Genomic DNA, 27,777 nt, shown 5'->3' with positions numbered 1-27,777 from the left:
ATGTTGTGTCCTTCTTTCCCCCGGTTGTTGCTGTTATCCATCATGCCTTGGGTGGAGCTGATATCCCACTGTTGTTCAGGAAATTTCTCCATCACACCATCCCGTGCTTCGTTGTTTTGCAACTTTAACAACAGCTCCAAAATTCACTCTGTCCCAGTAAATTACCTGTTGTCACCATTTTTCCTCTCATCCTGGGAAGAAGAGCGGTCTGTCAAACTGCAGATGACTCAATAAAGAACCCTTATCAGTTCCTTGGGAGTTCACAGACGCCTTTCATCCTTCCTTCCAACTGAAGATATATGAGCAATTATACTTCCAATTAAATTAAATTCTAAGTCCTCTTAGCATTATTCAGTTCACTTCATAAATAATAAAGGATGGGGAAGAGTAAACCTTTTGCAAAATAGAGCTTCCTTCCCTTTTACCTTTTTTTACACACACAGTTCCATTTGGTGTTATATTCCATATTTATAACCCAATTTATTCTATCCTCGCTTGTACAAATATATTTTGAACTAACATTCAGAGGAGGGTTGCTGAATCATAAATGTAGAGAAGAAAGCTTTAAATAAAGAAACCGTAGACTCCCCTCCCCCCACATCTTTTGCACTGAATGGAGTCTTATCTTAAGTTCAAACCTTAAGGTCCTTGCAGTTGGTTTGTTCCGCAGTTTGTGATCTCATCTCTTCTAGCATGTGCCTGTACTTTAGTCCAATTAAGCCCTAATTAACAGGAGAACCACTGCTTCTTAATGGCGGCGTTGGAGGGTTTCCGACAGGCGAAGTGCTTTTGCACTCAGCGCCTCTACCCACCCCCACCCCCCGCATTTCATGCTTGAGCGAGAGCCAGGTACCAAGACGAACTGTGAGTGAAGCCCGTTTCCCCCTGTCCCTGGGGGGAATTTGCAAGAATAATTACCTTCAGTCATTCTTGTTTTTCCTTTGCCAATGATCTTCCGCTGTCATGGGGGCTGCCTCCATTGAGGCTGAGCAGAATCGGAAGCCCCTTCTTTTTAACTTCCTGTACATCTACCATTCCAGGCCAGACTTACCTTCTGCAGCATGAGTATTTTGTTCATGGTTCAATTCATGCTTCGGATAAGCTTATGATCTGTAGCATATGAATAACAACATATTCTTGGTAAACCCTTCTGGGCTTCCCAAACAGGAATGAAATCTCATTGGAACTATACATGCAGACAATGGAGAAATGAAATTGCAAAAGTGCAGCCATAAAGCATATATGATACGTGCAGAGCAGCCTGAAAAAATTAACAGTAATCACTTCTATGGCATGCCTAATTGTATGTGCATATATTTTGACAGGAAACATCTCTGTTTGAGAAAGAAGACTTTCCCCCAGAGAGCCCCCTCAAGGCAAATGGATCTGTAGGTGATATCTCAAGTGAGCTAGAAAGCCTGTCGACTGAACAGTCTGCAAAATCAGCTTACCAGGGATTTAGAAGACGAGCTAATACTCTGACCCATGTGCCAACTGAAAGCCAGGAAGCCTCAGAACCCACTGAAGCATCTCCGACTGTTCCCCAAAGGAAACTTATGAGGTATCATTCGGTGAGCACAGAGACTCCAAACCAACAAAAGTAAGGCTAAGTTTAAAACAGGATGCTGTTGGGGGAGAAATTTGGGCTAAATGTTTTAAGGTATGTCCATTTTTAGAGAAAACGAGATCTCTGGATAAGTCTGTCTCATATATCCAACCATAGCACGTTTCTGGACATAAATGTTAAAATTCTCAGATAATGTGACAAAGTGTTTTTCCGTAGCAGGGTGCTTTATAAATGAAACGTCAAAAAGTCTTTGGGTAACTCATCATTTGAAACCTTTGACATCCTCTCTGTCACATTAGTGCTCCTACTCATTGGGAAATATGAATTAGCTCTTAGACTTTGAGGAATATTTGTATCAAGGTCCATGATTCAGACACTAGAATCCATGCATGGACTGTTTTACTTGCAGGTATTTTCCTGTTATCGTCTGTTAGGGAAGTGCATGCAACCAAAGAAAATGTGTGCCATTTCCTTTCCAAGAACAGTATGGGAAGTTTGGATAGTACCTACAGAAATGAAGGCTAAATATCTAGTGACTACAAATACTTGTAAATTGGGTAGGAGGAGGGATACATTCCTCTATTTGCTAATACAGATTGGGGCCCTGTCCTATTTTGCCCAATTGATTGCATGAAATGTTTTTATATTTGCTGATCAACACTCCTCATATTCTTGTGTCAGTATACTTCATATGTTTTCTAAATATTTGCACATGTTAGCTGTGTTGCTTTGCTAAAAATGCTGGTTTACGCTGGTTTGCCAGGCATATCTAGACTATTACAAATTGGGTTTTGTGCCAAATCGCTGTTTCTTCCTTACACATACCAGAAGTGGCAGAAAGAGGAGGAAGAGTGAAAGAAAGAGGTTCTGTGGCTTTGGTTGGTTTCCTTGTCCTTTCTTTGAACCTTGTTGCTTGTTATATCTAGAGGGCTTTATCATTACAGCTATGGACTTGCAGATTGTTCATCAGTATCATGAACACAATGCTATTTTCAACCTGCTGCTGCTTGCTCAGTAAAAGCTGAACTTGCTTAGAATGTTTTATTTCACAGTTCATCTTTGATCTCAACTTTTGTGACATAGGGCACTGCTATATTGCTTTTGCTTGCATGTAACAGAGTTGGTAAAGTTTTGGGGAGGAAGGGGGAAAATAGGGGTTAGTTGTTGTTTTTTTTAAAAAAGCCTTGCTAAGTTTAACTTTAAATATAAGCTATATATACTTCCATTGCTTCAAGTCAAATGTTCTTTGCTCTGAACTTTGGTTATGCAAAAACCAAAGAAGGTGTGCGTCACTTTAATGCAGGGGTCAGCAAACTTTTTTCAGCAGGGAGCCGGTCTATCGTCCCTTAGACCTTGGGGGGGGGGGCAGACTATATTTTTTGGGGGGAAATGAACGAATTCCTATGCCCCACAAATAACCCAGATATGCATTTTAAATAAAAGCTCACATTCTACTCATGTAAAAACACGCTGATTCCCAGACTGTCCACGGGCTGGATTTAGAAGGCAATTGGGCCGAATCCGGCCCCTGGGCCTTAGTTTGCCTACCCATGTTTTAATGTTCCCTGCTGTCCAGAATAATGATTATCTTAAATTCAGATTTATTATTGTTATTTCATACAAGGTTATGAACCAGATGTCAAAGAGAACAACAACTACCAGACTTTTAGAAGACATCTGAAGGCAGCCCTGTTTAGGGAAGCTTTTAATGTTTGATGTATCACAGTATTTTAATATTCTTTTGGAAGCCACCCAGAGTGGTTCCTTAGAATGACACCAGAAATGCATCCCCCAAAAGAGTATTAACATGTTTCAAAATGTTTAGGCATCCCTCCACTATACATATTGCATCAATAGTCCTGACCCTGCATTATCCCCTGGTCTGTTGGGTGTGGTTGCTAATGGGCATGGAAATTGTTCAGAACCCGTACGTCAAAGCCTTGGCAATAAAACCTTGTTGACAACTCAAGGCCTGATGCAGGCTGGGAAATATATGTAAGAGAAACTAGCAATCATCCCTTCTGGACTGCAAAGCCTTCCCACGGTCTTGGAAGCTGTGCTCCTGTTGCTCACATAAGCCTTGAGAAAATGAGCCAGGTAATCTTGGCTTGTTTAGGGCTAGAAGAGGACCATTCCAAGAAGTAAAGCACTATTTTGTGTTTGCTGCCTATTTGATTGCCATATGTCTGCCTTCCTACTGGGGACATCAGAAGATCTTTTTGGTTAGGCCAGGCACCATGGAGGAGGCAGAATCAATGGAAGAGCACTCCCATTTTCCCTGGTGCCTGTGCTGTTATTTAACATGGTTAATACAAAGGCACTGATGTAGTGCATCTTTTTTTATTCAGCTCTTTGCCCTTTACTTTTTGTCTTTTTAAAAAAATTTATTTATGCTTTTCAGATTTATACATTTCACTAATTTACAATCACTTTAACATTTCTAACCTTGACTTCCTTCCCCCTCTTTCTGCAGTTCCTTAAATTTATTTTTAATATCTTCTGCAAATCCAAATTAACTTAATTTGCTCATTTATTCATCTACTTTAAATATATACTCTTATAAAACTGCAGGTTATTACAGTAATCCTGCCAATGTTCTTACCTGTTTACAATTTATCTGTAAATATTCAGTGTTTTCTTTGATTTGTCACGTTTCTTTCTGTCTCGCCTTTTGTTTAATCTTCCCTGCTGGAACCCTCCTTGTAAAATATGAACACACCTGGCTGCAGCTCTAAAAGTTCTTCCGATCAGTCATCACCGGCTCCTCCTCCTCCTCCTCCTCCTCCGCCAGCTCGTCTTACTCCCTCGACCTCTTCGCCCAATTTCTTTAAACATTTTAGGCATAATTCAAGCGGAGAACAAAGTGGGCATGCTGTGCCAAAGAGGTGAGAGAAGAGATGTGGAGAGTTTGTTTATGATCCGCATTTTAAAGAATATTTTAAAACATAAAAACCACCAGAAACCCCGTTGGTTTCATGCTTTCACCTATATGGATGTACTTTTCATGCTTCATTTGAGGTGTTTCCTTAATTATGTGGAAGTAAAAATAAGTTCTCACAACCTTTGGTAGGCTATGTAGTCTGAGGAACAGGAGTGGACTTTCCCCCTACTCTGAGGACCATCTTCTGAAGCTTCTCTGTAGTGGCATTATCCCACACTCAGATTATTGTTTACTAGGCACTGTGGTTTAAACTTTAAAATTGCCGTGCTCGCTTCGGCAGCACATATACTAAAATTGGAATGATACAGAGAAGATAAACTTTAAAATTGCCGATCGGAAGATCGGCAGTTCGAGGCCCCGCAACAGGGTGAGCTCCCATTGCTCGGTCCCTGCTCCTGCCAACCTAGCAGTTCAAAAGCACACAGTGCAAGTAGATAAATAGGTACCACTCTGGCGGGAAGGTAAACAGTGTTTCTGTGTGCTGCTCTGGCTTCGCCAGAAGCGGCTCAGTCATGCTGGCCTCGTGACCCGGAAAAACTGTCTGTGGAAGCAGACAAACGCCGGCTCCCTCAGCCTGTAAAGCGAGATGAGCGCCGCAACCCCAGAGTAGTTTGTGAATAGACTTAACTGACAGGGGTCCCTTTACTTTTACCTTATGCTATTGTAAAGCTTGAGAAAAGCAGTGAGAATAGATGGACCTTAAATGTCCACCTGACAACTCTCTCACGACTATTTCATCAAGAAGCCAGGAGAGGAAGAAAGTTAAAATGCATTTGTTTGCTGCACATTTGGTGCTAGGAAAAAATTACATGGATCCAGCCGAAATCTTCTTAATTCAAATAAATTTCATGGAAGGGTCACATGGCAGCCCTACACAAACCATCATATTTGGTGATTTTCCTGCCGCATTTCCCTTCCATTTCATGAGACCAACCCAGAAGAAACCACTACTGCCCCATTCATTTCTGAGGGGGAGGTGAAAGCCAAGGTGATTTCTCCTTCCACTGATTCAAAAGTCTGAGAAGTGAGGTTTCCTATTCATTGCTGATTTGGATTAAAGCCCTAAAGAGACTTAAAATGTCTTTCAATGTTAGCCTTTGATTTCTTGTTGTTTGTTTTAACACCTACAAGAATTATTTTTCTGGTTTGTTATTTGTTTTAACACCTACAAATATTATTATTTTTCTGGTTTAATACTGATCAGGTTTTTTTTTCTGTTTTGTGTTTTTGTTCTCAATTTCACCTGGTATACTTACACTTCCTCCTTCTGAACTTCCCCCTTTCAACTGCTCTCAGCACCTCCTACCGTTCTGCTCTACGGAAAAAGCTTCACTCTTCCTCTTCTGTGCCAAACTTCTTAAAATTTCTGGCTCCTGTAGATGAAAATAACACCTCTGACTTTAGGAACACAAAAAGGTAGGGTTCTCTTCCTGCAGCTGAAAAATCTGTGATTGTTTAAGAAACATTGTCTCAGACTGCAGTGGGAATTGTTAAAAGTTATAATTGTTCATAAATGGTTGGTGTGGTAATTTAATTAAAAAGCCATTTCACTTCAGTGTGTCTTATTCATATTTATAAATAATATAGATAATGTGAAGACCATGGCTTTTCTAAAGTTATGTGATGGCAGTGATTCTTATAAAGTGCCGTATTTTTCGCTCTATAAGACGCACCAGACCATAAGATGCACCTAGTTTTAGGAGGAGGAAAATAAGGAAAAAAATATTCTGAATCCCAGAAGCCAGAACAGCAAGAGGGATTGCTGCGCAGCGAAAGCAGCTATCTCTCTTGCTGTTCTGGCTTCTGGGATAGCTGCTCAGCCTGCATTTGCTCCATAAGACGCACACACATTTCCCCTTACTTTTTAGGAGGGAAAAAGTGGGTCTTATAGAGCAAAAAATACGGTAAGCTGCCATCCTTATTCAGTAGCTTTTCAGTGACTGCTGTTTGTGAGCAGAATGGGTCAAAGTTGTACTTTCTCACATTCCACACGAACCCTCCCTACCTACTGTTCGTTCAGAAACTCAAAGGGCCTAAGTATACATTTCATTAATGCTGCCGCTTTTATTTTGGAGGAAATGCAGCCGCAGGCCCTGATTTGGAGCCATTTCCCCAATCTGGAGGGGAGTCTCTCACCAGTTTCCTATCTGCCCCACCTTGCTTACTGTGAATCCATGACAAAGCTCTTCACATTTCTTTTGGAGAGAAATAGCAGCTTTTTCTTCAAAGGAAAACCAGTAGCATTGAGCACAGCTTTCTAAAAGCGTGATTAATGCATCTCATAGTAGTTTGACTCAAAATGACGAACAGAAAATAAAGAATTGCAGGTGGAAAGACGACAACAGTTTACCTGAGAAGAAAATTGTAAGCGGTAGGGTGCCAATGGCTAAGGGTCACCAGCATAAGTGAGGCCATTGCAAGAAAGTTGCAGTAATACTGACTACGTGGAAGAATGTTCTACTTGTGGCTGGATTTGCAGAACCCGGGAAAGTGATTTAGAGTTTGATGACTTAGGATGTCACCTTATGGGGATGCTGTTGCATAATCAAGAAAGTGGGGGGGAATGTTACGCTGTAGCTTTTTCTCCAAAAAAATAGAGGTACAGTGGTACCTCGGGTTACGTACTTAATTCGTTCCGGAGGTCCATACTTAAACTGAAACTGTTCTTAACCTGAAGCACCACTTTAGCTAATGGGGCCTCCTGCCGCCGCCGTGCCGCGGGAGAACAATTTCTGTTCTCATCCTGAAGCAAAGTTCTTAACCCAAGGTACTATTTCTGGGTTAGCGGAGTCTGTAACCTGAAGCGTATGTAACCCGAGGTACCACTGTACGATAAAAATATGTGGGGGGAAAGTAAAAAAGAACCCATAGGCCTTTCTTGGAGGTTTATATTACCTCTCACTCCCACTGCTTCATTTTTATAAAAGGATGTTCAAGGTTCAGAGCACAAGACTCTCCATAGGCTGTTTTTGTCAGAGGTATTTTGGGTGAAAGGAGTAGCGCTAGCAACTAAAATTAAATATTAGTTTCACGTGGGCCCAGCATTTCTCTAAAGTGGCATGTTACATGAAGAATTGGTGTTCTTTCTCTGTTGCTGCAAATACTTAGGAGGATTTGTTCATTCTGCTTGACTGCAAAACATTGCAGTTAGCTTCATTTTACAGTTTTTACCGGAACGATAGACAAATCTGGTTCTGACAATCCTTCTAATTTTAGTGACTACAAGCCCAAGTCAAGTGAAGTGGCTTCTATCCACGAAAGCCCTGTGAGGACCCGCCGGCATTCATGGAGACAACAGATATTCTTAAGAGTGGCAACCCCACAGAAAGGATGCGATTCTCCTAGTTGGCACGATGGTAATGGTCTTCCTTAGATAAAAAGAACCTGCCTAAGTTATGCTACAGATAAAAGATCTAATCTTTATGTGTGGATTTTTGTCATGAATTTCCAAAGAACATATTCATAATTAGTGAATCTACTGATCCAGCAGGATTCTTCTTAATGTTCTTTAAACTCAGAAGGATTTAAAAGGCAGCCTGAGAAGGCAGTGTTCTCCATTTAATTTGTTGTATTTGATACAAACATTTTTATGTCAGCAGCAGATGTCCCATTAATATCCTGGCATTACCAGCTACATCAGGCATAGGCAAACTCGGCCCTCCAAATGTTTTTGGGACTACAACTCCCATCATCCCTAGCTAACAGGACCAGTGGTCAGGGATGATGGGAATTGTAGTCCCAAAACAGCTGGAGGGCCATGTTTGCCTATGCCTGAGCTACATCCTCTAGCACCACTTCCTGCTATTAATCTGATTTGCAGTTATGTTGGCAGCAGGCACTAAAACGACACAACGTGAGGAGGGGAAATGGTGGTGGTTGCCCTGCTAAGTTGTGCTTGCTGTTTTCAACATGTACACTGGGTGGCACTGTTTCTTCTGCTTGTGATTCGAGAAGATTAGAGCTGCTCAGTTTGAGTCCCTTGTGCTTTTAAAGGTCAAATGCCTCATGAGTTTGGTTCTTAAGGAATCATAGCAGCCAACTCTAGGGGGTCGTGGGTGCTTGGTCACCCACAAGAATTGTGGGGGCCAGGCACCCAGAAGGTCAATGAAAAAAGCCAGCAAGCAGAAGCAGTTCAGCTCCACCTTCTGCAGCCAGCAAGTGAGACACGTTTTTCCAAGGCGGGGGGTTTTGTTTCAGACATGGAGACTCTCTCTGCTGCAAAGTCCGAGCCCCTCCCCATGGAAAAGGGTGCCTGGCTGACTCTGGAGAGGAGGAAGAGGAGCTGCTGCTGCCACCAGCCTCCACAACCTTGATGTGCAACGTCACATGCACATGCCTGCACATGCGTGTGTGCATGCGACGTCGCACGTCTGCATTGCAGCAGTGGCCACCCACAATCCCGAGGGTGAGATGGCACCCCTGCAATGAATTAAGATCTTCTTTTACTTTTAAGAATGGAACGACTGTTGTTTCTAGCAGTGCTTTGCTTTTCAGTCTATGCTTTGGGAGGATTTAGATTCTTGTATTGAAAGTAAGGAGCACAAATGATCAAAGCTCTGGAATATGCTAGTAATGCTGGCTATGATCCATAGAGGCCCACACATGCAAACAGAATGGGTGGTGACTGTTTTTTTCGTCGAGCAGAAGCTGCTTGTGTCTTACAGGATATACCTTCTGTCCTTTGAAGTGGCTTTTGAAGGGGTGGGGGTGGGCCGCACACCATGTGCAGCACTTTGATTGAGACCACTGTGTTCATGTTACGTGCTTTTTTAAAGGAACTACTGTACTGAGAATAAAGTCCAGTTGAGTTTGATAAGCCCTGTATATGATCCAGATTTTGTAGGCACTGTTTAGCTAAATGCAGGACTATGTGTAAGAAGAGCTCAGAAGTGGTTGCTAGATAATAAAATTCAACATCCTTAGAAACTGTTCTTATTTTTGAAAAATGAGTTGCTATTTCTAAAACAGCTGCAAAAATGGGCACCTATGTGTGGTTAAATATCTTAAGCAAAAGACAGAGTGGTAGGATTTGCAATTTCTGAGGAGGGGTGGGGCTCTAATTACGTCCATTGTTCTTCCATTGGAAGCAAAATAAATTATCTGAAAATGTTGCAGATATGCAGAATTTCTGTCAGCTCAAACCTGATTAAATATGCAGGTTTTTCTAAAGTTATTTACAAACGCTAAGATGTATTAGCACAACAGCACACTGATTCAGTTTGCTTACTTTGTTGCCCTTTGCTTCATTTTTTTGCTCTCACAATGTTATTATTGCTCTTTTACCATTTGGAAACTGAAGCTGAGAAATAATCACTTTACCAGTGCCAGCACAATGTGTTTGTGGTGGATTTAAATCCTCAGCCGAGATCTCCCCCTGATTTCTGTCTTTCATTTTAAGCATTCTGCTCATATGGACATTCATGTACAGTCCCATTGACTTCACTGGAATGAGTCTTCCAGTACAAGAATCAATTCTTGAATTATTCTGTTTTGATTATTGGCATCCTGAAAGTACTGTGGTAGTAGCACAATATGTATCCAATTGTAAATGTTTATTTCCTGGTGGAGACATATATATATATATATATATATATATATATATATATATATATGAAGTAAAATATGCATGTAGTTGTGCATCTTTCCATTGAGAGTTAGAGAGTTGTGCCCAAGGTATTCAGGATCTCCAGTAGAATTTTTGACTTTTAAAAATGAGAACAGTTGACTTCCTGCCATATCACAAACTACTTCTGGGAGCTTCTTTGGTTTTGTGTTTTTGGTAAATTTCACCAGATGTTACAATTGCTAAGTGGAAAGTGACATGCATTGCATAGCGATGGCATGCAAGCCACTTTAATCTGCTTCCAGGATCTCCAGCTCTTTGAGATGAGCTATTCATTTCCATCCCTACTAGGAAATTTTCTCCACAGCATCACAAACCTTTCTTATCGATATATTGTAACTGATGCTTACCTGAGGTGTTGATCTGGAAATCCAAACCAAAAACATTTAGATACCAGTAAAAGGCTTCTGAATGCTTCTTTCTTGCTTTGTCACCATATGAAGAATACTCTGAGTTAGGCGAGCTTCCACCCAGATCACCACTGCAAGCAGTTTGTGAAGATGGCCCCTTTAGGGCAGTAAAAGAAGAGAGGAAGAGGACACCCAGAGAGCTTCGGGAACTGTGGCAAAAAGCAATTCTGCAGCAGATACTACTACTTAGGATGGAAAAGGAAAACCAAAAGTTGCAAGGTAAGTAAATGACTGGATCAAAAACTTGAGGAATGGCAGAAGCAGGGGAACCTTACATCATTGGACTTTTTACCATGACAATAAATAAGTGTTCTGGAAGTATTGTTGAGAACATTTGCCTTGTGTTTATTCAGATTCCTTTCTTCCCAATATCCTGTCCTGTTTGCTTTCCTTCTTTTGTTGTACTTTGCCCATAGTTTGTTTACTTTATCTTAATAGTCTCTTTGCTTGTTTTATCAGTGGCTACTCTTAGCCTAGTTCCTGGGAGTGCTGATAAGGTGCTCATTTTCTGACTCTTTTGACCTGTGGCTTTGGTATATTTGGATCTACCTTCTAGAAGCTTAAAGTACTCAACTTCTGTTAGTGTCCTGCCAAGTCATTCTGAGTCAAAATCTCCCAAGACTTAAGCTCGCACTTTAATCTGTGTGAGAGGTACTGGCTTTAAACTAGTACTGGTGGAAATTTGTCATCCTACAAATATTTTAAGTACAATAGGGACACTTGAAAAACAACAAAAACAACCCTGAAACATTTATTTCTACCTCGTATCTTCTATAATACATGAAATAGGCAAAAATGGAAGGCAGAATTTCCCCTTGACCCTTTCCTCCATACAAGCCCTTTCACCACTTCTGTGGCTACTCACAGCTATGATCTGTCTGCTGCTTTTAGTTGCATACCCCCCCCCCCTTTCTCCTTTACTGCATGGCCCAGGTAAGGTGCTATTAAGCAAATTTATTTTGTCATGATCCGGAAATCAGAGGCAAGGAAAAATCCTTTATTCTTTGTTTGCATATGGTTTTTAGCATGCCACTGTACTGTGCAATCTTGAAAGGAACTGGCAAAACCAAACTGGAAAAGGAAGTATTCTTCAATCAGTAAACTTAAGTTGCAATGGAGGACTAAGGCTGCACTCTCCTATAGATTGTCTCACTCCTATAATAAATGAAAGTGCTGTTTTTTTATGATGCATAATGCTATTAAATCATAAAAGTGACAGCATTCTTATGATGTATTGGAATAATATGTCCCAAGAATGACAGTGTGCTGGTAATGTATCATCACAGCAAGGGCTTGTTGTGCATATATCAAAGCAGACATCATTAAAGTGATGGCTACGATATGACAGATTACTTTTTAAATATGGTTCCAAGTTATGCTTAGTGTCCAGGCAGTGCTTTTAATGCTGCCCTTTAAGTAGAAGGAAACACAGTGCATTAACTTGTCTTTTTTCCATCTCCTTTTGCTTTGGTCCCTCTGTTCCAGTTCTCTCTCTCTAGGGTTTCTTCTGGCATATGGTAGTCCCTAACCCTAACCCTTTCATCTTCAGAAAAAGAGCAATACAGTCAATTTGCATCTTATGCATGGATTACCTTCTGGGGATAGTGTTTAAAGCCGAAATCATGCATAGTCAAAACAACCCTTTAAAAACCAGAAAGTGATATGTAAAAAACATAGTGCAGCACTTACCAGTGCTTTTTTTTTTTTTAAAGTCATCTTTATGACACCAGAAATCTTGATTCAACGTACAAAATTTTGCTAGGAAACAAAGCAAACCACAGATTACTGAGGACTCCTCCTTGAAGAAATATACCCTGCTTGTCACACAAAAAGACTGCTCACTGTCTAGTCGCAAGAATGCCCTTTTCTATGGGCTTTTTCCTGGTTTCAGCAATTCCCCCCGGTGCAGAGTCTCTGGTGACTAGCAACCTGCAATTGCACACTAAACATTCTCCCGCAGGCCACACATTTGTAGGATTTGTCTCCTGTGTGGGTTTTCTGATGCCTAGTAAGGTCTTACCAGTGCTTTTAAGCTCTCAGGCATGCTTAGCGAACTCTGGCAAGCTCTTGCAGGACGTTTGGGGCCATCCAAGATCTCACGAGAGCTTCCCAGAGCCTTCATGTGAACCTCCCAGAACTCGGTAAGCAAGTCTGGGAGCTTAAAAGCTCTTTTCCACACCGGGAAAACCCAGTGCAGAATGAGCTTGTAAGCTGTCTTCCCTCCATGCATTTAATTTGTGCGATTTCAACTGGCTAGCCTTCAGCTGTGTAAAGTTGTGAGTTGACTGTACTTTCTGTCCTCAAAATGCAATTAATCCAGGAGATCTTGTAACAGCAAAGCCTTCCCTTCCCTTTGCTGGGCAGCAAAGAGCCTCAGGATAGGCAATTATCTCCCTCTTAGCACGGCAAGCCAGAATAGACGTTGGGACTCCTCCTCCTTTGGCCCAAGGTAGTGCTCAACAACATTTCATTTATTTATATACCGCTTGACAGTAAGTGGTTTACAGAAAATAAAACAAACATTAACATGGTAGTAAAAGTTGAAAATGGGACGCGGGTGGCGCTGTGGGTAAAAGCCTCAGCGCCTAGGGCTTGCCGATCGAAAGGTTGGCGGTTCGAATCCCCGCGGCGGGGTGTGCTCCCGTTGCTCGGTCCCAGCGCCTGCCAACCTAGCAGTTCGAAAGCACCCCCGGGGGCAAGTAGATAAATAGGGACCGCTTACCAGCGGGAAGGTAAACGGCGTTCCGTGTGCTGCGCTGGCTCGCCAGATGCGGCTTTGTCACGCTGGCCACGTGACCCGGAAGTGTCTCCGGACAGCGCTGGCCCCCGGCCTCTTGAGTGAGATGGGCGCACAACCCTAGAGTCTGTCAAGACTGGCCCGTACGGGCAGGGGTACCTTTACCTTTACCTTTTTAAAGTTGAAAACAGGTATTTTTAAAAATTGAAAATGTAATTACAACCAACAGTTAAGCTGAAAGCAGATTAAAACACACGTCAACTTCTGTGCATCTGGAAAGACTGTCTTGAACAAAAATGTTTTTAGCAGGTGCTGAAAAAAGTACAGTGAAGGCACCTACCTGATGTCAGTAAGCAGGGAGTTCAGTTTCCCCTTCTTATTTTTTTATCTAATCCTGACCCCACTTAGCACCTACCCACATGATGCTTCTGTAGGAACACTGACTGTATGGCTCATGTCAGCTGCATTTTTAGACTCACAACAGTTTTCAGCTTGGACTCAAGTCTGTACTATTTTCTATGTGTAAACAGTAAACAGTGCAGGTAAGATGAATGTTTTCAGTAACTTCATGCAGTAAACTGCTAGTAAGGACAAGCCTTTCAGAATGCCCATAATGGGGCAGCAGCACATTGAATATGAATCAGTAGCATTGTCGTATTCTTATATTACCTTATTTCCCCTTTGCAGCTGCTGAAACACGCTTGCCTTTTTTGAGTGTCATGGTTCATTAGGCTGACATTTTCAGTGAACTGTCAAAGCTCCATTTATCATATGCTGAATGTCATTATCATGTACCTCTTTAATCTTTTTTGTCTAGCTTCTGAAAACAATCTGCTAAACAAACGTCTGAAGCTTGATTATGAAGAAATCACCCCATGCCTCAAAGAGGTAACGTTGGTCTGGGAAAAAATGTTGAGTACGCCAGGAAGGTCAAAGGTGAAGTTTGACATGGAAAAAATACATTCTGCTGTTGGAAAAGGTAAGTGTACTGAATTATTGCAGACATGCGCACACATTGTTGGAAAGTAAACTCTCAGAACACCTATTTAAATAATATATTCACCTTACTTTGTCCTTGGTGATTTGAAAAAAAAAAGAGGGATTGTCTACCTCAAGATCCCTACCCTGCCTTGAACTTTAGCTCTACCACCACCACTTGGCGTTTAGTACTGCTCTTGACGATTTGGCCCACACGTAGGCTTTAGTAGATAATTTATGTGAGTTAAGGTGCAAATTATTGGATACTGTAGTTGAGACAGATGACTGGTACAGTGATAGATAGTACCGTATTTTTCGCTCCATTGGACGCACCCGACCATAGGGCGCATCTAGTTTTTAGAGGAGGAAAACAAGGAAAAAATATTCTGAATCAAATGTTGTATAAACTACTGTATTTAATAAACAACCAGTATATCAGAATCACATTACAGCCATGTAAAGTGAACAGCAGTCGACAATGGCATTAAGAACCATCATCACTGTCATTAACAAATGAAGAGAGACTTTAAGGTTTGAGTACTCTTCTAGTCTTCTGTGAACCCCAAGAACTCATCACTGCTAAAGTCAGAATTTATGAAGCTCAGTTGCTCACAGTCACTGACATCACTATCTTCGCTATCGTCATGTAAAATACCATCTTCGTATCCATCCAAAGCATTGCTAATGCCACATTTTTTCCTCTCAATCCTCTTCCTCCCCTCTCTCAGCGAACAGCCTGCCAGCTGCTCGCAAACATTCCCTTTACTTGAATTACAGTCAAGAAACAGCCAAGCAGAGCTTCTCAGTGGTAGGCTTGGGAGGCTTTCCTTTTCCCCACTTTTTTCTCCCCCCCCCTTCAAGCAGAACAGTCCCCTTTTCCAGCCTCCTCCTCTCCATCCCTTTCACCCAAACTCCTCAGGTGATGTCTACAATTTCTCCCCTTCACTGCTCCCTCTCCTTTGCCCTCTACCATGACTTTCCACTCACGGCAACCTATGGTACCTCATCTCCCTTCACCCAGCTTCGTGGTCCCCCTCCTCTCCATCCTCTTCCTCCCCTCTCTCAGTGAACAGCCTGCCAGCTGCTCCAAACTTTGAGGGGAAGGGCAGGCTGTTGGAGGAGCAGCACCCCACCCCCATTCAGCAGCCCTGGAGTGTGGGGCATGGGCGCACAGCCTGCCCTCTGCTCCAAACCTTGAGGGGAAGGGCAGGCTGTTGGCAGAGCAGCACCCCACCCCCATTCAGCAGCCCTGGAGTGTGGGGCATGGGCGCACAGCCTGCCCTCTGCTCCAAACCTTGAGGGGAAGGGCAGGCTGTTGGCAGAGCAGCACCCCACCCCCATTCAGCAGCCCAGGAGTGTGGGGCATGGGCGCACAGCCTGCCCTCTGCTCCAAACCTTGAGGGGAAGGGCAGGCTGTTGGCAGAGCAGCACCCCACCCCCATTCAGCAGCCCTGGAGTGTGGGGCATGGGCGCACAGCCTGCCCTCTGCTCCAAACCTTGAGGGGAAGGGCAGGCTGTTGGCAGAGCAGCACCCCACCCCCATTCAGCAGCCCAGGAGTGTGGGGCATGGGCGCACAGCCTGCCCTCTGCTCCAAACCTTGAGGGGAAGGGCAGGCTGTTGGCAGAGCAGCACCCCACCCCCATTCAGCAGCCCAGGAGTGTGGGGCATGGGCGCACAGCCTGCCCTCTGCTCCAAACCTTGAGCGGAAGGGCAGGCTGTTGGCAGAGCAGCACCCCCCCCAACCCCATTCAGCAGCCCTGGAGCGTGGGGCATGGGCGCACAGCCCTCCCGTTGCTCCAAAGCTTCCCGGGGCTGCAGAGGGAAGTCGAGGCTGCCGGCAGATGCGTGAGGCTCTCCCCACCTCCCCCATTCAACAGACCAGAAGCACGGGGGATGGGTGCACAGCCCTCCCGTTGCTCCAAAGCTTCCCAGGGCTGCAGAGGGAAGTTCTGGCTGCCGGCAGACGAGTGAGGCTCTCCCCACCTCCCCCATTCAACAGCCCAGAAGCACGGGGGATGGGCGCACAGCCCTCCCGTTGCTCCAAAGCTTCCCGGGGCTGCAGAGGGAAGCCGAGGCTGCCGGCAGGGGAGCGCGGCTCCCCCCCCCCGCCCCCATTCAGCAGCCCAGAAGCACGGGGGATGGGCGCACAGCCTTCCCGTTCCTCCAAAGCTTCCCGGGGCTGCAGGGGGAAGCCGAGGCTGCCGGCAGGGGAGCGCGGCTCCCCCCCCCCATTCAGCAGCCCAGGAGTGCGGGGGATGGGCGCACAGCCCTCCCGTTGCTCCAAAGCTTCCCGGGGCTGCAGGGGGAAGCCGAGGCTGCCGGCAGGGGAGCGCGGCTCCACCACCACAACCAAAGACCAGTCCAAGAGTGTGCCGCACTCCGGCAATTTGGCTCCAGGGACCACACATTCGCTCCATAGGACGCACAGACATTTCCCCTTACTTTTTAAGAGTAAAAAAGTGCGTCCAATGGTGCGAAAAATACGGTATGTGGGGTCGTTCCCCCCCCCACTCCAATTAATTATTTTCTTTTTCCTTTTCCTTTTTTGGTTCCTATTGCCTTTTGGAAAGGAGTTCCTCGCCATCACCGGGGTGAGATCTGGAAATTTTTAGCAGAACAATACCAGCTTAAGCCTCAGTTTGCAAATAAACAGCAACCAAAGGATACCCCTTACAAAGAACTCCTAAAGCAGCTAACCTCTCAGCAGCATGCAATACTTATTGACCTAGGTAAGTCTACAAAAAAGAATAATAACCCTGACATAATACTTAGCATTTTGTGTTCTGCTGAGAAGGTACACTTTTAAAGTCATGATTTTATTTAAAAGCTATTGTTCTGTTGCAGTCTATATGCACTGATGAACTCCCTAGGTTGGAGACAATGCCTGGTGCTCAAAAGTTTTCTACTTATTCTATTTTCACAACATGGGATGTTCAAAATGGGATGTTAATTGGCAGATTAAAAAGTGGAATGTGGGCCTAGGTCTCATGACTGCAGAGGAGAAACTTGAAAACATAAACAGATATATGATACCTGCACCACATGGGGTTGGACTAGAATACCCTTGGTGTCTGTTCTAGAACTACAATTCTATGATTCTAAAGATTCAAAAACTCAAAAGGGTTTGAGTGGCATTGGGAGTAAGTCTGCTGCATATAGTTTCCCTCCAGCGAATCTACTGGTCCCCAAAGAAGCACTTATAAAAGCATGTAAGGCAACCCATGATTTGCCCCAGGGGTTGTGTTCCAGGTCATCACATGTGACGGTGGAGTGCACATAAGCAAATCCCCTTATCTGGCCACTTCCGTGTCACCACGGTGTCCAAAGTCGCACATCAATTGAACTCGTGTAAATCGGTTGTTGGGACGCGGGTGGCGCTGTGGGTTAAACAACAGAGCCTAGGACTTGCCGATCAGAAGGTCGGCAGTTCGAATCCCCGCGACGGGGTGAGCTCCCGTTGCTCAGTCCCTGCTCCTGCCAACCTAGTAGTTCGAAAGCACGTCAAAGTGCAAGTAGATAAATAGGTACCGCTCCGGTGGGGGGGGGGAGGTAAACGGTGTTTCTGTGCACTGCTCTGGTTCGCCAGAAGCAGCTTAGTCATGCTGGCCACATGACCCGGAAGCTGTACGCCGGCTCCCTTGGCCAGTAAAGCGAGATGAGCACCGCAACCCTAGAGCCGGCCACGACTGGACCAAAGGTCAGGGGTCCCCTTTACCTTTAAATCGGTTGTTTCCTGTATAACATAACTTAAAATCTCTTAAGTAAGTTCTAAAATTCTAAATAACTTCCTTACGCAACTGTTTGTTCCAATACTGTGTGAATGATGACAAAACCTCAGAAGAATAGTTCCTGACCACTCAAGCAGTAAGACACAGTGTATAAAGTCTAGACCTGCACAAATACAAAAAAAACCCCTGCATATTTTACTCTGTATAAACTAATACAGATAAAATGTCAGTGTAATGAAACAACTTCTGAATATAATGATAAAATTCACTGCATCCTCTGTGACTTCCCGTGCCTCCTACACTTCACGTTAGTGGGGACTTTTTCTCCTTCCCCCACAGAATATAAATGGCAACAGCCCAAGATTAGCAAGGCACAGAAACACATTGCTATGAGTTTCCAGTGTCTCACTACAAAAATGAAAATGTTCCCAACACATTTTGAGTGTAGTCTCTTATTTAGGAAAAAATGGATTTTTAAACAAAATATACACAATACTAAAAATGTATGGATCTTTCATTATCCAACATCACATCAAATTGTATCAGAGTGTTAGAGCATTTCAAGTTAAGCCATGTTGAACTGTCAATAAGCAGTGGTTAAAAGGGTTTTTTTTTTAATTAAAAAAGCATGTATTATTATTATAGCTATACATTTAAATTAGATTATATACATATTGGCTGGTTTGTATTCAGAGGTAGTTTAGCAGCTTTTTAGAATAAAAAACATAATTAGTATTTGCTAATATTTGAAGCTAAATGCTTAGATCCCTTCATTTGAATGTTGTATTGGATTGTGCCTGCTTTCTGCTGAAGCTGTATCTTTTAGCTGAGTCACACAAACTTTTGCTTGTTCCTTAAGCCTCTTTCTGAGAAAACAAAGCCTATGCTTGAAATGTTTTGGGAACATTTTCTCCTTGCGTTGCATAGTACTGGAAGAGTGGCTTAGGAGCCTGTGCAAAATGCCTTTCACCACAGTTAATTCAGCCAGCTTCCATGTGAGTTTTAAGATCAGACACAGCAGATTGCTGCCTTAATCCATACCCTTCCAAGGAAAGGTGTATTCCTTTCCTGTCATCAGTTATCATGTAACAAGAAAGAAAGGGGGAAATATTAAGTACTCTTCTTGTTCATTCTTATTATTATTATGTCTTTTTCCATTTTGGATATCTATTCCCTTTCCTAGTTAGCTCATGCTTTCAAAGTGACTCCGTTGAGCAGGACTTTCTGCCAAACAGGAGACATTGAATAGAACTGTTCAGCGTGTGTTGGAACAACTCCTACTTTGGGCAGGGAGGTAGCTGCTGCAATAGAAGCTGCTCTTCCAGTTGGGAAGCAAAGCACGCTACATCTGCAGAAACACTCTGTTTCCTGCCAGCCTGGGCAGTGAGCAGCCAGACCCAGAACTCAAACAGTCTCTTCCTAGTATACAGTGTGCAGAGCACTAATCTGTTTGCAGGAAGACTTAGCTTCGGGCTTTGTCTTTGTTTTTGAAATAAGAGAGCCCTGATAGCATCTGGCAAGGCAGCACACCTCCCATAGATGCAATGTTCCGGAAATTAAAGGGTGGGGTGAGATTTAACAAGTGCGAAGCTACAAAAGACTGCTTTAGCTTCACTTGAAAGGATGTGGGGGATGCAGGAATAAACCTACCTTGAGTGTATTTTAACGTGGAAGAAAAGAAAAACTGGTGGTTTCTCTTGCTCTCTTTCAGAGTAGCAAACATTTTCTTCCCAATCCTCATGGAACATCTACATGGATCCCCCAATCTGATTTGTGATCCCAATTTGTAAATCTGGATCAGATCCGTTTCAGGCCCATTCTGACCAGCAGCCAGATCATAATCTGGAAATTGCAAATCTTCAGAAATACCATTTGCATTGTGAACCCAAATCAGCTCTAACTTGCTTGTTTTTTCACATAGGGGCATGACATTTGCAGTCATGGTGGTCCCTACAGAGGGGATCAGTCCTGAAAAGTTTCAGATGGGTAGCTCAAGTGGTTTTCATGATAGCCAACTTTAAAGTTTAACATATTTTCAGATTAAAATGGACATAACATTTTTGTTTTTTCACGTGAAATTTGAAAACATGGTAGCCCTTACAGAGGATTAACCCTTCAAAATTTGACTAACTTCAATGGTTTTCATGTTAACCACCTTTAAATTAAAAGACTGAGTGTGCCATGATGCCAATTCTCATGCTCCTTGTGTTTATCCTGTTCCTGCCATCAATATTTCAAAAACATTTGAGGTATTTTATTTAATTAGGTGTGAGGTAATGGGCATGAGCAGTCAACATTAGGCTGACACTGGCAGGCTTGCAGTGAGGGGGATAATACAGGTACAGGAGTCTTTTAAGGGGCAGATTGCCAGCAATGAGAAACACACAACATATTCATAGGAGTCACAGAAGAGCCCCTGTCATATAGAGTGCAAAGTCTATATTGGATTTAAATCGTTCAATCTATAGCAGGCTTCCTCAGCCTCAGCCCTCCAGATGTTTTTTGCCTACAACTCCCACGATCCCTTGCTAGCAGGACCAGTGGTCAGGGATGCTGGGAATTGTAGTCTCAAAACATCTGGAGGGCCGAGGTTGTGGAAGCCTGATCTATAGTATCAAAGCAATTAGCCAGTGGTTCTCAACCAGTGGGTCCCCAGATGTTGTTGGACTACAACTCCCATAATCCCTGAGCTCTGGCCTTGCTAGCTAGGGGTGATGGGAGTTGTAGTTCAACGACATCAGGGGACCCACAGGTTGAGAAAGGCTGAATTAGACTTTATAGTTTATCAGACAAGCGGCCTAACAAAATTGTTTGCTTCACACGAAAACATGGCATGTTTGCTTTATTAATATTTGTGTTGCTAACCCCAATTTTTAATTTTCACAGGCCGCACCTTTCCGACGCATCCATATTTCTCAGCCCAGCTTGGAGCTGGGCAGCTGTCACTTTACAATATCCTGAAGGCCTATTCCCTCTTGGATCCGGAAGTTGGCTATTGCCAGGGCCTCAGCTTTGTAGCCGGTGTGCTGTTGCTTCATATGAGTGAAGAAGAGGCTTTCAAGATGCTCAAGTTCCTTATGTTTGACATGGGCCTGAGGAAGCAGTATCGGCCTGACATGACAATTTTACAGGTTGGAGCTCCAGCTTGCATTTATTTATTTTAATTTTTTAAAAAATGCAGCGACGTAAGAATTAAATATTGCGTTTCCACCCAATGTTCATAAAAAGAAAGCACAATACATGAAACACTTGTGAACTTTTATTACCTGTGTATTCAGAAAGGTTGAATGAGAAGGGTGCCAAATGGGAACATTGTCAGCTGTGTATCTGCTGAAGTTGGGGCACAATTTTGGAGTGTGTTAGCAGGTCAATAGGCTGCCAGTGGCTATTGTGCAAATAGATTTATGAGGTTTTCCTCAGAGAAAACAAAAGTATCTTTTAATAAGATTGTGAAGATCACCAAATCACAGTAGTTTTAGCTGGCATAAAAGGGGGAAGAAGGATAGTTTTCATTTTCGAATACAATGTAGAAGACCAATACAAAATAGCTTCAGTTTTATTTTTATTTTTCTCAGGTGTGTGAATGCTAATTTGTGGATATGAAAATTTTAGTTTGCTTCCTGGAAAGTATACTTAGGGTCACAATTTCAACTGAATGCACCAGGACTTACCGTATTTTTCGCTCCATAAGACACACTTTTTTCTTCCTAAAAAGTCAGGGGAAATGTCTGTGCGTCTTATGGAGCAAATGCGTGGTCCCTGAAGCCAAATTGCCCAGGTCGAAAAGCAGATCATGCTCTTTTTTTTGAAAGAGGGAAGTAGGTGTTGAAACAAAGCAAAAACATGGTTACAAAGCATGGATCCTCAGGATTTTTGCATTGGGTCACCCCAAATTCACCGTCAAATCACAGATCATGTCTGTGGCCACAGCATGAACCACAAAAATCTTACATCCACTGTTTCGTTCAGAATATTGTTTTTGTTGTTTTCCTCCTCTGAAAACTAGGTGCGTCTTATGATCAGGTGCGTCTTATGGAGCAAAAAATATGGTACATTCATATAATTGTGCATTTGGACCATCACATAAAGGTCCAAGGGAAAAGTCCTTTAAACATTTTGTCTAGTTTTAACAACCTTTATTTTTATTTGCCTGTGCAGATCCAGATGTATCAACTTTCTCGACTTCTTCATGATTACCATAGAGATCTCTACAATCATTTTGAAGCACATGAAATTGGACCTAGTCTGTATGCTGCCCCCTGGTTTCTTACCATGTTTGCCTCTCAATTTCCCCTGGGGTTTGTGGCTAGAGTGTTTGGTAAGTCACGATAAATGTTAAGGATAACTTGGATCCATTAAATATATTATTTGTCTGAAATTCAGGAAGTTGTTTTTTTTTCTAACAGTATGAGCCAATCACCTAATAGGACATGACTGGTTTTCTTAAGATTGTATGAACAAGAATGTGGAGACAGAGAAAGCATAGCAAATGCAGATACTTTCGTTCCACCATGTCAAATGCTTTATCTTTGTTTGTAAACAGAGGAATAGGTATTTCATGACAGTAACCACACTTTCTGACAAATAGGCAATTGGTTAAAATGGGACAAAATCATTTTTAAATGTGTCATATTCTATGGACAGTCCCACAAAAGCATTGTGAATTTTGCTTAGGCTGTTAGTAATTTGGGACAGTATTCTGATTTGACTGAGCTGCATCTTATTAACCTAAGTTCCATGGTTGACAAAAATTTGATGGAGGCCCTAATCTCTGCCTAAACCTATTGATTGCGTCATACCTTAGTATGGAATCAAGTTGACATTCCAAATATAACATGTTGAAATTATAATCCAACATTCCTCTTCACAGTCATGCATAATAAAAAAATATGATCTTTGGCATTACTTATCAATGTCTTGCTTGAATGCACATAAACTAAAACATATGCTATCTGTATATATCCCACCCTATATGTTTCCAAATGTAGAGTGGTTGTTTTTAATTATTGTGCATTTTTTCTGTTTCATTTGCCTTCTTGCAGAGAAACACAGACAACTTGTTAAAAAAGCAAATACACTTGAAAGGCACTGTGCATATGTAATGAAATATAGACAAGTAAAAGGGCTTTGTGGAACAAAGCATAACACTAGTTAAGGAGGAGATATAACAAAAAAGCAAAACGTTGCTTGCTACACTGGAAGCAATGATTTGCAACAATACTTGGGAAGTTGCTCACAAAACCTTGTATAAGGAGAGCATTCTCTCTCTTTAAAATAATGAATAACAGCAGTGGATAGCCGTGTTACTTACTCTGTTGCACCAAAGACAACAAAGAATTATTTTTATGATACTTTAGATGAGAATTGCACGCATTCGTCCCTTTTCTTTTACAGAAATATTTGAATCAGGGCCCTCCTGGTTTAGCAGCTCACTTGTAGTTGTTATGCTAGACTAGGTCTTTGGGGAACCCAAATATCAGATAAGAAAGTTCTAAGTTAAAAAATTGGCTGTGTAGAGTAGAGGGCTGCATTGTGTGTTCAACCCGCCTCTGTTTTTTCTCTCTGCCTCTGTGAACTTTCAACACCCCTGTGTAAGATATGAGGGTCCTATACAAAAAAAAAATTGTATTCTCTTATTTGCTCAGCAATAGAAAAACAATGTTAACTCTGTTTCCAGATTGTATTTTTGAATCATGCTGACATTTGTTTGGATGTCTACATTATGTCGTTACTGGCTCACCACCCAGATCCAGCAAACCTTTGCCCTGGATACGTTCTTAAAACAATTGGCCTTTTGTTTAAATGTCTGATGTGTTGTACAGGGATCGACAAATTATGTGCGGCCCTGGTGGCCAACCAAGAAATTTGTTGTCATGCGGATATCCTCCAGGGGGGTAGGGTCTTGATGTATATTTGAGATGCAGCACAAGGTCCGGGACAAGCAGAAGCTTCTCCGATTTTCTTCTTCAGTGTGAAACTGTAAGGGGCGGCAGAAGCCAGTGGGATTTCTCTGCCAGGCAGCTAGAACTCCAGCCACATGGCAGGCAACCCTCCATGCCTGCACCATCCTTCTTAGTGGGTGAGGGACAGTGGAGGTGTGTGGGCTTCTGCACCTGCCTCTACTGTCCCTCCTCTGCTCAGAGCCAGGGAAAGTTGATGGAAGCATGCAGGGTTTCTTTGCTTCTCTCAGGGGGTCAGAGCACCACAGAGCACAGAGACCAGGCATTGTGCTTGCACTGACCCTCTTCAGCTTGGAAGCAGAATTATGTTTTGGCTAAAACAAGTAACGGGTTCCATATTTGCATCGGGAGTGGTGGAGAATCAGCTCTCCCCTTCTTCACCTCTAGCGTTATGAAGAGGTCTTGGGCCTGTCTCCCTTGCCTGAGCCTGACTGACCCCTCTCTGTGGTAAGATCTTTGAGGAAGATTATAAAATGCTTCTGTTTTATACAGGAGCAAGACAATTGGTATGTCTGCCACACTAACACAGCATAGGTCACCTTGAACTGATCTCTTATCTCCCCCACCCCCAGCTTCTTGCATAATCACTGCTCTTGGCTTAAATCGAAAATTAGTTTTGCTTGGCTATGCTTTCAGCATTATCTGCCCTAACTCTAGCATGTATTTTAATTTTAGTTTTAGTTTTTTCCTTCTGTGTGCTCTCTTAAATTTGGATGCCTTGCTGGAAATTAATTTTGTCTGACTCTATTTAAGTGAAAAGCATATAAGCATCAAACATTTATTATAGATGGCAAATGATTGTAAGGTTAGACTGGAACTAACAGCTGTCGGTAGAATGCACATATGCTGTAAGTGGAAAGCAATGTAAGATATATGTCAGACAGAAAACTGTCCATTTCTTCTATTGTTTCATTCAAATATGCCTTTTGCTGCAGGATACATAGAACTGCTACATGCATTATTTTATCAGTATGTCACATATTGTTAGAAATCTTCAAATCGGAGAACTGGAATATAGCTGCCATTACCAGAACAATTGGTACTTGAGCATTTGGTGGATTCCAAGCTGCTTAAATTTTTCATTATAATTTCTTCTTTGCCTTCTCCCCCCACCCACTCTTTCCCCCCCAGACATGCTGTTTCTCCAAGGATCAGAAGTTATATTTAAAGTGGCTTTAAGTTTGCTGGGAAGCCATAAGCCCTTAATTCTGCAACATGAAAACTTGGAAACTATAGTTGATTTCGTTAAATGTATTCTCCCAAATCTGGGTTTGGTACAGATGGAAAAAACCATAAACCAGGTATGAAGCTAGGTATTACCAGGAAGATGTAAATTGCAAAATTACTAGTAATTTATTGATGCCCCAGTCAAGAAATGTATTTGTACTCAACACACCCACCCACAACTGAATTGGCTTATGCACTTGGAGAATGTAGATGTTCCTTGCGGAAAACTAAAAAATATTTGTAGAGACTAGCAAGAATTGTTTGGGGGTAATATCATAGCTGGATTATATAGCTAGATTTCTTCCTGTGTTTTCATAGCGAGCATGGACAGTTTACTTGAACAATGGAAATGCTTTGGAAGTTTGGCAATAGTAAAATATGTCCTGTGCACAAGAATCAAGGTTGAGTTTCCTCTCCACATAATATAATGCAGTATTTCCTGAAAGCAAGAAATTAAGCTAATGCTCTGCAAAATGGAAGCGAGGGAGAGAAAGTAATTAATGGCAAATAATATTTACTTGAGACTCCTAGCCATTCTACCAATCCTCATCATTTCCCTGACATTTCATCTTCTAAACTCCACAGTCTGTCCATCCCTCCCTTCACCTCCCACCAGGTCCTACTTTGCAGCCTGCCCAATTCCATCAAACCCTTTGATGCTTCACTTCCTCGCCAAGGCCTTGGTATCCCTGCATGTCTGGCATTCCAGTTTTTGCCCCCTTTACCATTCTTTCTAGAAATCTGTAGTAAGGCTTTCCCCAGTTCATTTCTTAATGACTCCTCCTTTCATTGTATTGCACCATTCTACAATCTAAGTACGTTGCAGTTGGTGAACTAGATGTTGTAGGTGCATAGTTCAGCCATTTAATCCATACAACTATACAAATAGATGCGCTCTATAATCTAGCCCCTTGGTAGAGCACTGTTGTCTGTGGTTTTACTATGTTTTGCATACCGTTGGTTATCTCTCTGGTGTGAATTAATATTCTAAATGCTCTTTATTCAGACGAGCCCTTCTTGACTTTCAAAAACCAATAGGATCTTAGCCACTGGATGCCTTGACTTCCTTTGTAATCTTGAAATGCATCTGATAGCTTTTGGAGCTAACTTATTTGTTAGGCAGTTGGGTGTTTTGTGTTTTCAATGTTCCCTTAATTTTTACAAGACTTTATAGGCTCATAACATTTTTGAACAAGTGTAATGAATGAATGAATGAATGAATGAATAGCATGATCTATAATGCGATCCTCTTAACTGTGAAACTAGCTGTGAAATAACCTGACATATCATGAGGGCATTCTCTCATGACAAAAATGCTTCTGTAGGATACTAAAGTGGTTGATAATACTTTTAGCTGGTCACCATGTTACTGGAGAGAGAGAAAAGAAAAAGGTTCAGAGGCAGCAAAAATGAAACTCTGATAGGCAATAAATTTTGCTTGGGAAGAATGTTTGGATTATCTGACACTCCAATTTCTTATAGACAGTGAGCCAAGTGGGATCTTAAACAGAATATGCATGCAGTGGGTTTTCTGGTTGTTGTTTTCTTTTTTAAAAAAATCAAGGCACTCTTCCATTTTACATATGTACTAGGTATTTGAGATGGATATTGCCAAACAGCTGCAAGCTTATGAAGTTGAATATCATGTGCTTCAAGATGAATTGATAGATTCTTCTCTCAATGACAATCAAAGGATGGATAAATTGGAAAAAGCCAACACCAATTTACGTAAACAAAACTTTGACCTCCTTGAGGAGCTGCAGGTACTGATTGCACATTATACAATATACATTAAATATAGCTCAGTGGCTAATAACTTCGCTCGTTTATTTACAGCTGGATGCATCAGTAATCAGTGAGTTTTTGTATTTGAAAAACATTTGCCCATCTAGTTTCTGGAACCCCTCTTGGTAGAAAATCAGATGGCTATGGGATTTGATTATCTTTAAAAAAATAAAAGTTCTGAAATGCCTAGTGGATTTGTCATCTCTCTCTCACTGGGATATCTTGTACAGGAGTATAACTACATCATGCTTTTAAATACTAGGTATCTGTACCATGCGGATACAGGCAATTGCTAAGCAGAAAAAAAGATGAGATGAAGGAAGTAAATTTAAGAGCCGCTTAGCCAACACAGCAACTGTTATGCACTATATGACATCAACAGAAATTGCTTAAATAGTGCAACTGTTGCTCTCCAAGGTCTACACAAACACACACTGTTTCCTATTTAGGTTTTGTTTTGTTTTGAGCATGGGTTTTTTTCCCATTGGGATCAAAATTGGGAACTAAAAAGATGGAAAGAATAGAAATCATCCAGGTTCATGCTTCCCAGGTCAAAGCTTGCTAAAACTGAAGAGGTGAAAAGCCAATTTCACAGTCTTTGGCAGGCTTTTTTTTGTGTGTGTTATTTGTTTGGTCTGAATCATGATTCATGTTTCCTTACCTCAGCATCAGTGAGGCTCATGCTAGATAGATGTAGCTCTGGATTAACAATGCTATTCTTAATTAAAATGCCTTGGTTAATAAATTTACACATGAATTAGTCAATTCATGATGTAGATTTATTGGCTTTCAGTTTTTCTACTCAGTATTATGTTGTAGG

General features: G+C 42.2%; 1 protein-coding gene and 1 long non-coding RNA gene across 8 annotated transcripts in view; one reads left to right on the top strand and one right to left on the bottom strand.

Moving 5' to 3' along the window:
* The window catches only part of TBC1D1 (TBC1 domain family member 1), an 81,416-nt gene that overhangs the window by 50,561 nt on the left and 3,078 nt on the right, over positions 1-27,777 (top strand). For 2 of the 7 annotated variants that reach the window (XM_083458025.1, XM_083458026.1), the window contains exons 11-21: positions 1,326-1,600; positions 4,297-4,452; positions 5,805-5,924; positions 7,725-7,864; positions 10,575-10,760; positions 14,096-14,257; positions 16,828-16,986; positions 20,872-21,116; positions 22,144-22,303; positions 25,077-25,246; positions 26,765-26,935. In XM_083458025.1, the coding sequence (XP_083314151.1) occupies positions 1,326-1,600; positions 4,297-4,452; positions 5,805-5,924; positions 7,725-7,864; positions 10,575-10,760; positions 14,096-14,257; positions 16,828-16,986; positions 20,872-21,116; positions 22,144-22,303; positions 25,077-25,246; positions 26,765-26,935 (1,944 nt within the window). Of the gene's footprint in view, positions 1-1,325; positions 1,601-4,296; positions 4,453-5,804; positions 5,925-7,724; positions 7,865-10,574; positions 10,761-14,095; positions 14,258-16,827; positions 16,987-20,871; positions 21,117-22,143; positions 22,304-25,076; positions 25,247-26,764; positions 26,936-27,777 lie in introns of those variants that run through there. The other 5 variants (XM_083458027.1, XM_083458028.1, XM_083458030.1 and 2 more) reach the window with 4 other exon arrangements.
* Positions 4,353-10,612, bottom strand: LOC310685721. Its single transcript, XR_014515430.1, has 3 exons — positions 10,482-10,612; positions 5,765-5,881; positions 4,353-4,439 (listed from the first exon to the last, which is right to left on the bottom strand). It is a non-coding gene; the product is annotated as an uncharacterized lncRNA (long non-coding RNA).

The sequence above is a fragment of the Podarcis tiliguerta genome (genome assembly GCF_965153285.1).
Source record: "Podarcis tiliguerta genome assembly, chromosome: 9".
Classification (NCBI taxonomy): Eukaryota; Metazoa; Chordata; class Lepidosauria; order Squamata; family Lacertidae; genus Podarcis; species Podarcis tiliguerta.
Note: the sequence above shows the minus strand (reverse complement) of the source record. Positions and strands in the feature narration are given on the sequence as shown.